The sequence below is a fragment of the Neltuma alba genome, unplaced genomic scaffold, assembly GCF_004799145.2.
Source record: "Neltuma alba isolate B1F8T4 unplaced genomic scaffold, ASM479914v2 tig00002457_pilon, whole genome shotgun sequence".
NCBI classification, from domain to species: domain Eukaryota; kingdom Viridiplantae; phylum Streptophyta; class Magnoliopsida; order Fabales; family Fabaceae; genus Neltuma; species Neltuma alba.
The window spans coordinates 240,005-254,416 of NW_021632867.1; the positions used below are offsets into that span (position 1 = coordinate 240,005).

The 14,412-nt window shown below is 34.9% G+C and overlaps 2 protein-coding genes across 2 annotated transcripts; both read right to left on the minus strand.

Annotated features, from left to right (window-relative positions):
- Window positions 1-6,908: 6,908 nt before the first annotated feature.
- LOC114728983 (uncharacterized) lies at window positions 6,909-9,643 on the minus strand. Its single transcript, XM_028915926.1, has 3 exons — window positions 8,342-9,643; window positions 7,981-8,223; window positions 6,909-7,892 (listed from the first exon to the last, which is right to left on the minus strand). Exons 1-3 carry the CDS (start codon window positions 9,641-9,643, stop codon window positions 6,909-6,911), a joined length of 2,529 nt encoding a protein of 842 aa, XP_028771759.1.
- Window positions 9,644-13,660: 4,017 nt separating this feature from the next.
- On the minus strand, window positions 13,661-14,320 carry LOC114728993 (transcription repressor OFP13-like). Its single transcript, XM_028915937.1, has 2 exons — window positions 13,985-14,320; window positions 13,661-13,876 (listed from the first exon to the last, which is right to left on the minus strand). The coding sequence occupies exons 1-2, from the start codon at window positions 14,318-14,320 to the stop codon at window positions 13,661-13,663; spliced, it is 552 nt and encodes a 183-aa protein (XP_028771770.1).
- Window positions 14,321-14,412: the final 92 nt, after the last annotated feature.

Below are 14,412 nucleotides of genomic sequence, written 5' to 3' on the forward strand. Positions count from 1 at the left end.
CGTTGAAACACATAAAGAAGTACTAGAGCGATGCTATATACATTTGTATGAAGTTTGAAATGATTTGTATTGCTCATGGCTTGTAAATTTGATGTCTAAAAGTTTAGCAAAATTAAATGTGTACCGCCTGATTTTTATAAACCCTGATGTACTTCAGATATTTCACGAATCAATACCGTAGCGAGAGTTAGGTATAAACAATTGGCTTAGGCTACCTTGAGGTACAAAAGTTATCGCCTTCCACCCTTAATAAACCATAGGCTAACCTATAGGCTAATACCCACTCCAATAGTATTTTATATATCCATCCACGTGAATGAAACTATACAAGTTCACCAATACGTTATATATTTATATATATGTGCATATATATATAGGGCCATATGTATAGAGCATAGGATCATAAAATGATCCCCTTTCTTAAAGAACAAACCTAAAAAGTGTCACATGTCTCGAAATTCTAATATAATCCAACTAAAAGAGGACCTTAATAGTTACCATTGACTATGCATTGAGTGAGCATACACCACGTAGTAAAAGAATTCGTCATATTTGCAGCAACAACATCTTCAACCCAATAACAACCCAATTGAGTGCATCAATAACACATATAATCAAGGAATATGCTAGAATGTTTCAAACCGTAATGGTTGGTTTCGACACAATATTCCTCCTCTAGGGTGTCTTATTTGCGAAAAAGTATATCCCTAGAGGTGTGTATAGACCAGACTGGGCCGGGTTTGTTATCAGCCTAGAGTCTGGCCCAGTAAAGACCTCGGGCTGAAAAAGACAGCTCGAGGTCTGGTCCGGTTCAGTACCAATTTGAGGTCAGGTTGGATTGGACTTGGTCCTCAGGACTGCCTGAACTGGGACCTAAATTTAATTTTTTAAAAAAAAATTTTTTTCTTCAATAGGAGGCAAGATTGTAACTTACTATATAAAATTTTGCACATATTTTAATCCAAAATTCATCAAATTTGATCATCCCCTTCCAATTTCCCAATAATGTCATGTTTTATTAATTAATTCTCATTAATATAGATCTTATATTGTAAAAGATATATACGCATGCTCATTACTTAGGAAATTAATAGATAAATCTTGATTATTTGAACAGACAAAAAACTTATATAGAAAAATTAAATCAAATTAAAATTACATAAATAATAATTTTAAAAAAACTAGGTTAGACTGGAATGGACCAGTTGGACTGAGGGGCCAATCCCTACTCCAATCTAGCCTGATGAGACCAGTCTGGTCCAGTCGTGTTTCGGGCAAATTTTTTCTGGACCGGATTGGACCGGGTTTACTCAGGTTGGACTGGACCATACAAGTAGGGGTGTACATGAAGCCTAAATGCCCGCCGAGCCTGCCCGAGTCCAAAGAAAAATTGCCCAGCCCAGCTTGAAAAAAAAGAGCCTGAAAAAGAATGGGCATCTTTGGGCTAGGCATTTCATAGGCTGGGCTAGGCATTGGGCCGGACATGCTGTCCTGCCCATTTAGCCCTGACCGGATTATATATATATATATATATTATAATTTATGAAATAATATTAATATATTACATTTCTTTACCCAAAAAGAAAGTTATCTCCCTCCTCTTTGCAATTTAATTTATTATTGTCACATGTCTGTTAGTTTTCCATTTTAGGGGATCTAATTCTTCTAAAGAAACAATAGCATCTTGCTTTTAATTTGTTCTTTATGAGCTTTATTGGGTATATCCTATTGTGTGTTGCTATTGTAAAGTTAGCTATTTATAAATCAGTCTTCATACAAGACAGAAAACAAGACTAGGGTAGGAGTAGGAAAAAAATTGGGGTTGAATTATTTGAATTACATGTTTTATTTTTATTTAATTTATATTTAGTTATTTTGTATTATTTTTTATGAACAAGTAATATGATGAAAAGAAGTCTTTTAGTTGTATGGACCGCTAATTGCATTATATTGCATAATAAGTGTTTGAATATTAAAAGTGGTTATATTAAATTATTATAAGATTTTAAGATTTTTTATTTTTCTTTTTACAATTATTTTCACCCTATTTTTATATGGTCTATATTATTCTTATTAGCCCATTGCTTCAGTTTTAATATCCTTTTGCAATCCTCTAGGTAACATTTAATTTTTGCCACTTAAATAGATAATCAAGCTTCTATTACATCACCATCTCTGACCCTCAATAGAGTATCTCAATGTGCTTCAACCCCTCTTTAATTTTTCCAGATGTTTTATTCTTTTCTCAACTTTCTGAAAATCGATGCAAACCGTGCGTTTGAATTTCAAGGCTTTAATTTCAATCTTGAGAGTTGTTTTGTTCTAAAAATATTATGAATATTATTTATTTGGATATTTGCTAAGACTTGTTTTAAATTATTTCTAGATAATTTCAATATGCGAAAATGTAAAACTATGAAATGTAATTTTCAGGTATGAACAAAAGTTTTTTTTTACATATAATATCGGCAGGTCATCACCATTTGGGCAGTGAAGCCCGCCCTGCCCAGCCCGCTCATGCCCAGCCCAAAATGATTAGGGCTTCTATGGGCAGGGCCTGGCAGCAGGCTGCATTCATACTTCGGGCTGGGCATCGGGCAGGGGTCCTACCCAACCTAGCCCTGCCCATATTCACCCCTACATACCAGACCATCAGGTTTTTGCACAGCCCTATATATCCCTACTAAACTTTCTTTTTCCTCCTATACTCATATTTAAATTTAAACTTCTATTAAACTAATTAATTTCTGGAAAAGAAAATTAGGGTGTTACAGAAGAATTCATGTATTTTGCTTTAAAAGTTCATGAAAATGCGCTTAAAATTAATATATCATAATGTGGACGTATAAATTAAATGAATATGCCTTAAGTTAAGAGAAATTAATAGTACAAATTGCAAATTACCCGGCAATTTGGCTAATTTGATTATGTTAGGAATTTGGAGACTTCATTTTATTTTTCATTTTGTCCGCATAATTCTTATATATGATAAATTAAAATTTTCACAAATTTGACAAACAATTTTCTAAAATAAACTTGATGAAAAATTTAATCATAGATAACTGTTATATTAAATGCGCAAATGGAAAGAGAGGGAAAAAATAGAAATCAAGTATGAATAATTAAAGCATAATCATCATATAGCTAGCTTTAAATATATACAGATGGCATCATTATTCAATAACAATTATGTATCAATTTAGCAGCTGGGAAAAGTCTGTCCTTCACTTTCAATATCTTGGAGGAGATTATATTCTGTTGTTGTAGAATATTATTGTACCTCATAAAAAAAAAGAATATTTATCCTATTATTATTTTTACGTACATCTTCCAAATTGAGAAAATGAAAATTTATAAGCTCGTGTGTGTGTGTGTGTGTGTGTGTAAAAACAGAAAAAGTAATAATTTCCTAATTTAATATGCTAACGCCCATGTTCGTACCTGCTCAATAAAGCACAAATAAAAATCTCAAGATCATAGAAAATAGATAATATTAATTCTTAATCAAAATATTTTTCAGAAAACATGATTTGGGCCAACGAAATGTAGGCAAAATACCCAAATTATCACAGTATCGCCTGTATAAAATATGAACCGATCACTATTACTCTGCGTGTTCTTACAAGAAGAATTCATTTAATTTTGGAGAGTGTTCAATCTCATTTATGAGTCCAGTATGTTCTTTAAAATAATTCAAAATATGAATTATAATTAAAAGGTAGCATTTCCTGTCAGAAATGTTATTTGTTTTTATCCAGAGAATTTAGAAATACTACTAGATCTATGCCCTCCCCCCCCCCCGGGGCAACTACGGGATGTATGCTGCTCACTATAAAGTAACTTTTTGTAGTAGTGATATTTAAATGGTTGATAATTTTTTTAAAAGATTGAAGGTATTAAAAAAAATGATGGTATTATTAAAATAAGCCATGTCATCGTTCTTTGGCCTAGAAACGTATAGACACTTGAATGATCACCTGAGAACCAGTTTCAGCGTGATATTTATCAAATCCCAACTGTTCAAGTTTAATATGAGCGGCCAAGAGATGTAAATTTTTAAATTTGTATTTTTGAAAAATGTTTTCATTCATAATCCAAAATAAATGTAATCTCTTAATTGTAAGTTTTTCACAAAAAGAATTTATTGAAAAATCATTAGTTAAAAATTTTAAATCTATATCATTAAATCTATATTTGAGTGGTGTATATTTCACCACTATGGTCAGCATTATGGTGCTCATTACTACAATGAATACTGAAACTGATTCAGATCACCTACAAGGATACAAACACTTCGTGAAGCTTATCAAATAAAAGTATAAAAGAAAGGGAGAATTACCATAAGGTTCATAAACCAATTATCATTTCTTATACTGAAACTTGTCATTGCATCCTCCTCAATTATTAACGGATTTTAGGGTAATTAAATTATTTCCTTGCAATTCCCCCAAAAAGAAATAACATATATGGATTGTGCAAAATCGTTTGAATAGATAAACAAAAAGCTTTGAGTATGAACTTACGATTTTTCTTCTCATTGATCAGCAACATCAATTAATTACCATGAAACTCTTTCTCCTCCATCGATTTATTTTTAAACAAAAAAAGTATGTGTCGTTTTTTTTAAAATACTCATCATTTTAATTATTAGGGTTAAGGAGCAAATTTAACAATAAAGTTTTCCTAAAAGAGCACCAGGCACCATAATGTTTAGTGGGGGGCATGAATGTGCACGAAGTTGGCAATTAGGAGCAAAATGACCACTTCCGTTAGAGCATGTAAACGTCTGTTAGTTAAGTTTTGGTGGGTCCCAGAAATGCTCCACGTGACCGTTTGAAGAAGCAGAGGTTTATCCTCCATTAAAGAAGCGACCAACTTCCTCTACTTCCATTAAAGACGCAAGTCACCTCTTCTACTCCATCAAAGACGCGATCTGCTCTCACTTCGTCTTATGGTCTTCTATCTGGTCTTCTGTCCCACAAATCTCCTCTTCTCACTTCCAGTCGAAACCCATCTGGAGTTGCTTTGCTACAGTAAAACGAAGCAGTCCTTGTTGCAAATGGCGCGTCGTCGTCGTCAACAACGGGAAGATCCAGAAGGAGGGTGTGTTTGCTAAGACAACCCAATCGTGAGGATGATTATGATGGGCCAAGGAAGTATTGCCACCATAGGATGGTGGCACCTCGATGGACGGCATGGACAGAAGGCAACCCGGGGAGGAGGTTTTATGGCTGTCGTTACTATGACCGGGTAAGCAGTAAATCAATAGAAGTTGATTTTGAGTTTGGATTTGAGTAGTAATGGTTGAGGTCTCCATTGACAGGATGGTGGGTGTGGGTACTTCTCTTGGCATGATGGTGATTTTGGTGAGAGGGCTAATACCGTGATTAAAGAGCTGCTAGATAATATTGATAAACTGTATGATGAGAATAGCATGTTGCGACGAGGAAATGACGGGCAGAGGTTGTTGGATGAGTTGGCTTCAGTACAAATACAAATGAGAGAGTTGCAGAGTAGGCATCAGATAAAGGCCAGTCAACTTAGAAAGGTGGAGAGGAAGTTCAAAATGGCAATGGCATGCCTATTAATTACATGGGTGTGGTTATTGTTGGTTCTGTAATGTAAGAGAGTAATGAAGAGTGAATGAAGTAGTAGGTTGAATAGTTTGGTTTATATAATGTCATGTAATTGATATTATTAGGTGAGAATATTTTGATTTATGTAATTTAATGAAGTCGAAGTTATTAATCAATTTTCTTGAATTTAATAGTTGCAATATTTTGGAAAAGCTGAATGAGTAAAATGTGAATGACATGTCACAAAAGCTAAATGGCAATGCAATTAAACGGCCATCATATATATCATGGTAGATACATGATGCATAAAAAGGGAGATTTGGCAAGGAAGAGGGGAAACGTGGGAAAGGCAAACCTCATAAATGTGGAAGAAAGCATCCATCAACTATTCAGTATTTCATCAGTAAATGGTTTGAATCTCATGCCTATTAATTACAAATGCTCCCAAAAGATGGCCAATTTAGGATTCACAAAATAGACAGCCACATATAATGGTCTGTGCCAACGTAAGACAAAATGCTACATAATGGCCATTGACAAAAGACAATATTCCACACCAAATAACTTAACAACCTATATACTATGTTTGCTTGAGGTAGCCTTGGTGTTTTTCTTTGTTTGCTTGGAGTTGGGTTGTTGTAATTGCTGCCTTGCCCCTCCATTGCAACCCAGGTGGTTTGAATCGAAGTGTTGGTGGTTGTGCAATTGCAGTGCCTTGCTCATTCAATTTAATCTTCCTCTCATTATCTTGTGCTCTATTTGTTGTTGCCCTTGTCACTCTCATTTGCTTCTCATTTGGAATTGGGAACTTAGCTTGCGAGTCTGCATTATAAGCCATAGGCGGTGGACTTCCTTCATCAATGACCACTTGAGAAGGCATACCAGGCTGCAACAAAACCAACAACAAAAAATAGTTATTTTGGGGACGAAGTTGTTAAATAAGAAAGGTGATAGTGAACCAACATTGTATATAGTCCTGCTTGTGTGCTCATCGATTATTATTCCCATGCCATATGGAGTTCTAGGCTTGTAGACACATGTCCTTCTTGGTGGCCGTTTTGTTGGTCCAAAAGGCTTGCGAGTTTGATGGGAAGGTGGAGATTGGTGTTCCTGGAGCTGTGATGGTTGAGTTTGTTGTGTTTGTGAAGATTGTGTCACCTGAGGATGCTGTGATTGTTGAGTCAAGTCTGGTTGCTAAGATGATTGCCCCAAATGTGCATCATGTGTCCTCTTTGTTCTTTTTGGCCAACAATGACATGAAGGAGGTGCCTGCACCATATAAAATAAAAGGCATTAGCATGAGCTATAAATTTAAATAAGATAACTATCATATTAAACAGAAACTACCTCTTTGCAAGTGGATTTGTTGTGTCCCTGTTGTCTGCAAAGACTACATCGATTAGTGGAACCTTTCTTGCTTAATTTCTCAGGTTGAGGAGGTGATAATTCATTTATGGTGACTTGTGCATTTTGAGCAGAGCTCATTTTCTTCCTTCTTTGTGGTTCTTCAGTCCTCACTCTTTTTTTGGTCGGCCTCCCAGGTAAGGTCACAACAGGTGGAGGTTGCATAGGAAGATATCTATCGGTGTCCCAGAATTGCCTTCCCCTCACAGGTTGCAATTTAGTCATGTAGCTAGCTAAGAACATGTCCTTATGATAATAGTGTGAGATTTGTGTCATGGGATCGATCTTGGCATGGGATACAGCACATATGGCATGTTGACATGGGATTCCAGTTAAATCCCATGCTCTACAAGTGCACATCCTCCTATTCAAATAAATAGTATGCCTATCCTGACCCTCACTGACCTCATAACCTTCATCACCATTAAAACTAACTCTATAAGTTGCAGCTATGAACCTATTGGCCTCAAATAACTCTAGGCACTTTGGGCTATAGTCTCCCTTCCAAGTACTAACAATACGTGTACTATCAGCCCATTTCTCCATCAGCTTCAACCTAATTCCATCAAACATCCTAATTACTGGAAGGAACCTATACTCATGTATCCAAGCATTTAGGCTCTCACTAACATTGTTATCTACCATCCAAGTTTGGCACCTAGCAGTGAAAAATGCTCTTACCCAAGCTGTAGGATTGTATGCAACTGCTGCTTGGGCTGCTTGCTTTTTGAGCCTTCCAAGTTCCTTCATGTTATCATTGAATTGTTCTTCGAATATGCTCCAAGCACATGAGAAGAACATCTTCTTCAACTCATTGCCTCTCCATTGTTTACTCCAGTTGGCATATATGTGTCGAGCACATAGCCTATGCTCGGCTTCAGGGAGCACTTCACTCGCTGCTGACAGTAAGCCCTATCAAATGGCATTCACAAGCATGTCAGATGCATATATGTCATAATAAAATAGTTACTAACATGTAAATACAACATTTCATGTATACCTTCTGCATGTCAGACATGATTGTGATATGACCACCATTTTCAAGTTCTAGTGAAGCTCGCAGCCATCCAATAAACCAGGTCCAACTGTGTCCATTCTCCTTTTCAGTTAAACCAAAAGCTAAGGGATAAAGGGAATCATTTGTATCTATCCCCACAGCTGTTAGCAAAATGCCTGTGGCTTTCCCTTTCAAAAATGTCCCATCTAAGCCTATGAAGGGTCTACAGCCTTGTTTCCACCCAACCTGGATAGACATACCTCTATATATTACAAATGTGGTCAATAGAAAAAAAAAAAAAAAAGAACACTACTTAACAATTAAATTAAACAAGTGAAGCTAATAAGAAATTTATAGTGCATACCTTGGATGCATTGAAACACACATACATCCTTCTAAACACTCTCCTGCCTTGCTCCAAAGCTTCATTGCTAACCTCAACTTCAACATCTGAGCCCGAATTTGATATGCTCAATTCGTGACAGTATGCTTCCGACTTTGCAAATTCATCCTTAAAACTGCCATCCATCTCTTGCATTATCATCCTCTTAGCCCTCTTACATTTATATATGCTAACGTGCACCTTCAACTCACGTTCAACTTCTCTCTTCATGTCATTAATACTGAATTGCGGGCTCTCCTGCACCTTCTCCTTAAAGTACTCTGCTAGCCACCTTACACTAGCTCTAGGGTTTTTATAAACCCTAGCGCATGTATGCTCAGTGCATAATGTCTTTATCTTGAACCCCACATTTGGCCCATCCCTAGAGGCATATAGACAGAATGGGCAGCCCAATTCACATTGAGCTTTGAACAACCTTTTCTCACTTCTCACTACCCTCACATTAACTCCCTTTTCAATGGCATACTTATCAACAGCCCTCCTCAATTCTTCTTTGTCCACAAACGTCATCCCTAGCATGAAAAAAGGCCTGCCCTTAAGCCCATCAAGCCCAACATCCATATACCTCTCTTGTGGAGGCCCATTATCATTTTTAAAGCCGAATTCTTCTACATCACTATCACAGCTAGCATCATCTTCAACCTCTGCATTTACTTCGAAATCATCCTCAACACTCTCCTCAGTATCTGAGCTCTCACTTTGCGCCATGTAACTCTCATCCTCACTATCATCAACTTCACTATCATTCTCTTCATCATTGTCAGGTCCACTGACTTCCTCAATCTCACAATCACATTCACTTTCCCCTTCTCTCTCATTCTCTTCCTTGCTACGAAATCTGTCCACCTCCTCCCGGAGTACTGCTTTCCCTTTGTCCCTATCATCATCAATGTTCTTTGAACTAAAAATTCCATCTACTCTTGCTTCACCAATTACATCAAATCCATTTCCTAGCTCTACAATATCATCAAGTCCATCAATATCGTCTACTTCATCAATATTTTCTACATCTATATTCTCACCTTTCCGTCGATCATTCAGAAACACTGGCCTTGGAATACTTTCAGCTATACTACTGTGTCCCTCACGCAACCTAGCCTTTGTTTTTTCCCAGCTATTTCTTGCCAGCAGACAAATTTCATTTACCTTATTCAATAGCTTTGCATGTCTTTGTTTGAAGGTCTCCTCTGTATTTTGCTCTGTATTTTGCTTTGTATTTACCTCCATAGTTTCGTCTCTGTTACCTTTCCTGTTTGTCGCCATTTCCCTCTGAAATAAACAACTCAAGAAATTACTCATGGGGACCACGCCATTTCACTATTACAATAATAAAACAACTATCTTTACCCGAAATTGATACTTACTGTTCAAGAATCTCGGTCGTTCTTTGCGTCGCTCGGAAAGATTCTCTCGTCACGTGAACTATCGCAGATTCCTCTCCCTCTCTGGACTTCAGTTTCGCTTTACACCCCCAACTCTGCAATGCTTACTTTCTTTGATCGTTAATTGCTAATCGCTAATCACTCTGTTTCTCCCACAATCACAAACCCTATGACTCTCTTTCTCTATCGCTCTTCGCATTCGTCTCCCTGCTTCGCCGATGTCTTCAGTTTTTCCCAAATGCTTTTTTTTTTTGTTTTTCTCGTTTTCCATTTTCCATTTTGCATTTGCCATCTCATATGCCACGTCACCATTTCAGTGAAACCATTTTCTTGTATTTGGTCAACGTTACATGCTCTAACGGAAGTGGTCATTTTGCTCCCAATTGCCAACTTCGTGCACATTCATGCCCCCTACTAAACATTATGGTGCCTGGTGCTCTTTTAGGAAAACTTTATTGTTAAATTTGCTCCTTAACCCTAATTATTAACATATGAAACTATTCTTATTAAATGTATAATAATTTAGGAAAAAAGTTAATAAACATAAAAAAGAGATTGAGATATTACATTTTGAACCAAAACAAATTTCTTAACTAATTTATATAATTAGAATCAAAGGAAGAAGATGATGAGGCTCCAAAAAACACATTCATTGACAAAAAAAAAAAAAAGAAGAGGGGTCATTATTTTTTTTTCGTGACAAAAGTTATAACCATGTTCACTATTCATTTAAATTAACATAAATATCAAAGACTTCACATGTTCATAGGAATTCTTTTTGTTTTTGGGGATAAAATATTCATAGGAATTATTATCAAAAAGAGGGGTCATTATTAAATGGGCATATTGTATACATAGGAATAAATACGTACCATGGTTGGAATCTTGGAGATTCCGTAGGGAGTGAATCTTTTCTTTTTTTGACATCAGGGAGTGAATCATTAATTTATTGACCATTGAATCTTAATTAGAAAGGGGGAATGAATTTTTCATTTATGATGGTCATTAATTCAAATTCATTTTGGTCTACTATTATGCCTTTTTTTTTTTTGCCAAATGAGATAATGGTTTTTAAAAGCAAGGATGAAAGACAAGTAATTATTATAGGAATTTCATTAATGCTTTTCCGTTTTATTTTAGGAATTATAGAGATATCTCTTGTAATTTTGAAAAACCTGCATGTTAGTTAAAGATTCTACAATTCCCTCTATCGATGATTAAATTGTTGTAGTACATCAAAACAACTCAAAATTAAATTACTAATTTATGCAACATTCATTTAACATATAAATCCTAATAACTAATTTGTATTAATCATGTACACTATTCATTTGAATTAAAATAAATATCAAAGACTTCACATATTCATTAGCTCATGCCAACAAATATAGGTTTTAATAATTATCAATAATGCGTTACGAAAATGCGAACGGCTTCTCTCCGTCAAAGGGACAATCCATTATAAAAGGTGGATGTGGGGATTAAATTTAATAATTGGAATTTGGTAACTTTTATATAAACATAAATGAGTATATATTATTAAAATTTTATTTAAAAGAGCAACAAATATAAAGTAACTTCCTAACATAATTAATTTCATGCATATTGAGTTGCATAGCATATAATTATTCAACATTCAACTAATTTATGCATTTACCCACTTTCTCTTTTTAGTCCTGCTTGAACAAAATGAAAATTTGAAAGCATATATATAACAAAAAAAAACCAATGATTTTATATTTAACATTATTGTGTTTTAAATATTAGATATATCTATGTGTTAGAAAAAATTGAGAAAAAATAAAAATGAAATAGAATTCGATTGAGAAAACTTTTCTCTAAAGTGACAATTATTTCAGATCTGAAAATATGAAGTGTGAGGCTCGTTATTCAAGTAGGTACACACTCCACACACACAATTTATGTTAAAAAAATGGACACAATTTTTTATGCATGGCTTGGAATTTAATGAGAGAATCATATCGTTCAAATTATTTACCGTTATTTTCACTATAATGCTACATAGAAAAACAAACCAGAAATGGTTGACTAGGAAAAAAAATTTTGGCTAATAAGAGCTTTTGATAACTATAATTATATTCAAACATGGAATTCAATTCTGTCAGGAGTTTATGAACAAAGTCAACTTTATCTTTTAATGAAAACAACGTTAACTATATATCCATTTATATCCTCCGCGCGTATCTCTACTCATATTTTAGTTAAATTTTCTTTTTTACAATATTAATAATTTTTTTGTGGCCAAAGATTAATAATACTTTTAACTCAGAAAAGAATAAAACCAATAGTGTTGAAATAAGCGATGGCAAAAAAAAAAACAAAGAAAGAGTTGAAATAACCGACTCTTTATTGCTCCTCCGGTCCTAAATATAAGACTCTTATACACACTAGTATAAGAGTCTTATATTTAGGATCGGAGAAGTACTATTTTAAAATAAGCCTCCATCGATATCCTTCTTATACTTTCACCTGAAGTATGGAAAAGGATTTTATTAAACTATGATTTTTTAAACTCCCCATTGCACTACTACAAAATAGGGCTTCCTAAACATCTTTTTACGTTAGTTATGAGAAGAAACAACCCAGCTAAACAAAAAAGTGGTAGCATTTTTATGAATAAGTCGTAAGTTTTTAGATACTTTCTTTGTGAAGGTTGACAAATAATCAACATAACATCCCTTCATGACGGCTAAAAAGGAAGTGAAAAAAAAAAAAGTGCCTCACGTGGACAATAATGTTTCACTTTACGTTGGTTGCCTTTTATAACCGACATACTACATCCGGTTCTAATTATAAAATCTCATTTATAGACTATAAACGAGACCTTATAATTATGACTAGAGATAGTAAAAAGTAGCTTTTTATGAGGTTAAAATTTTTACAAAAAGTTCTCCCAAGGTTAAAGTGTTTCCTACGCAGTGGTTTGTCTTCCTTAATTAATCTGCAACTTCTGCTACCTGCTCCTCCTCTTCTTCTAAAATTGAAATACGTCAAATTGTGTTCCTTGTTAGCGGAACTTTTCAAAAGCTTAATTCCCTCTTTATAGTTATATTATAAAAAATTATGAAGAATTCCTTAAGAGCTCCACCTGCATAATATGTATCTTACGTCAACTTTTGTTCGGTTTCGTCTTTATGCTAACAAATCTCACACAAATAATCCTGTGACAAACAGAGCTCATAATTTTTGTACAAATTTACTGTGTTGAGAAGAGATTTCTTCAGCTTCCTCTTAACGACTCCTTTATCCTCAACATCACTTGGCAATAATTTATCTTCGTTTTATATTATTGTTATCTCTAGACCTTTTTTTTTTTTACTTTTAATTCTGCCAACGTAGGAATGTTAAGTATTTGTAACTTATAAGTGCTTTTATTATGAATATCATTTTGTCTTTGGTTCAAAAAAAACAGAGTTCATTTAAAAAAACTGAATAGAGAAGATTATAAGAATTAATGTTTAATAACCTTGCAAATATTTACAAAGAAGCTATGGATGTCAATGAGCGGTTTTTTTTCCTTGGCTCAATGTTATTTCAAAAGAAATAGAACAGAAGCAATGTTGCTTTTTCTGTTAAAAAACACTTTTAATGGAATGGCAACATTACTCCTTTTTTAAACACTTTTGGTACAACTTAAGCACAAAAAACAAAAAACAAAAACAAAAAACTTTCAGATACCTACAATTCATTCGCAAATACTTTCAGTACAAAAATAATCTTTAACCCTTTAATTAAACTAAGAGGTTAATATAGGCATATATGCTCACAACAATCTCATCTTCAATCTCACTATGAAGCCTAGATAAATGAAAAGTACAGAAGGAGAAAAAATGTAACAGAATAGTACTGTCAACAATGTTATGCTCCGAGAAAGATGTTAATTTTCGATAGAAAATAGATCAAAAAAAGCCCTAAATATAAACTCATGATTTTTCTTGTGATTAACAACCAAGTAACAAGTTAATAACTCCTCCAATTTCTCCCAGTCCTTCACTTCATGAAACTCCACCATTTCTTCCATTGAGTTCTTAAAGTCCTCGTAAGGATCGTTTGATTCCAACGCCATAAACACACTACTTTCACAGAAAGCAACCTCACTTTCACCATCATCATCTTCATCAACCTTCTCTTTTCCTTTCATTTTTCTTATCTCTATCTCAGATTGTAATTTCGAACCTTCATCATCAGTCACTGAGGCAGCTCCTTCATCTGTCGCGGGCTCAGCCACCACTAACAGTGGGCTCTTGTTGCCGCCGTTAGGCTCGAAAAATAGCCTCGCCGATGACCGGACGACGCCGCGAACTAACTTCTCTAACGAGTACTCGCCGTTGTTGTTGCAATAGTCAAGAAGGTCCGATGACTCAACTGATAATGAGGTTGTTTGAATTTGGCCATCATCACCTAATAAATGATTAGGTTTTCGAAAAGAGAGGGTGTTTGGCTGTCTGCAATAGGGCAAGAACTGACATGGATGAAGGAGTTTTGGAGCTCGCCTGGTTCTGAAAAAAGATGAAAGCTTCATGGATTTCCTCATCATTCTAGACCTCTCTGAAACCCTAATAGTAACTTGCGCTAGCTAGCTAGGGGGGTGAGTTCTTTTTAAAATGGTGGATGCATTAATTTTGGTCT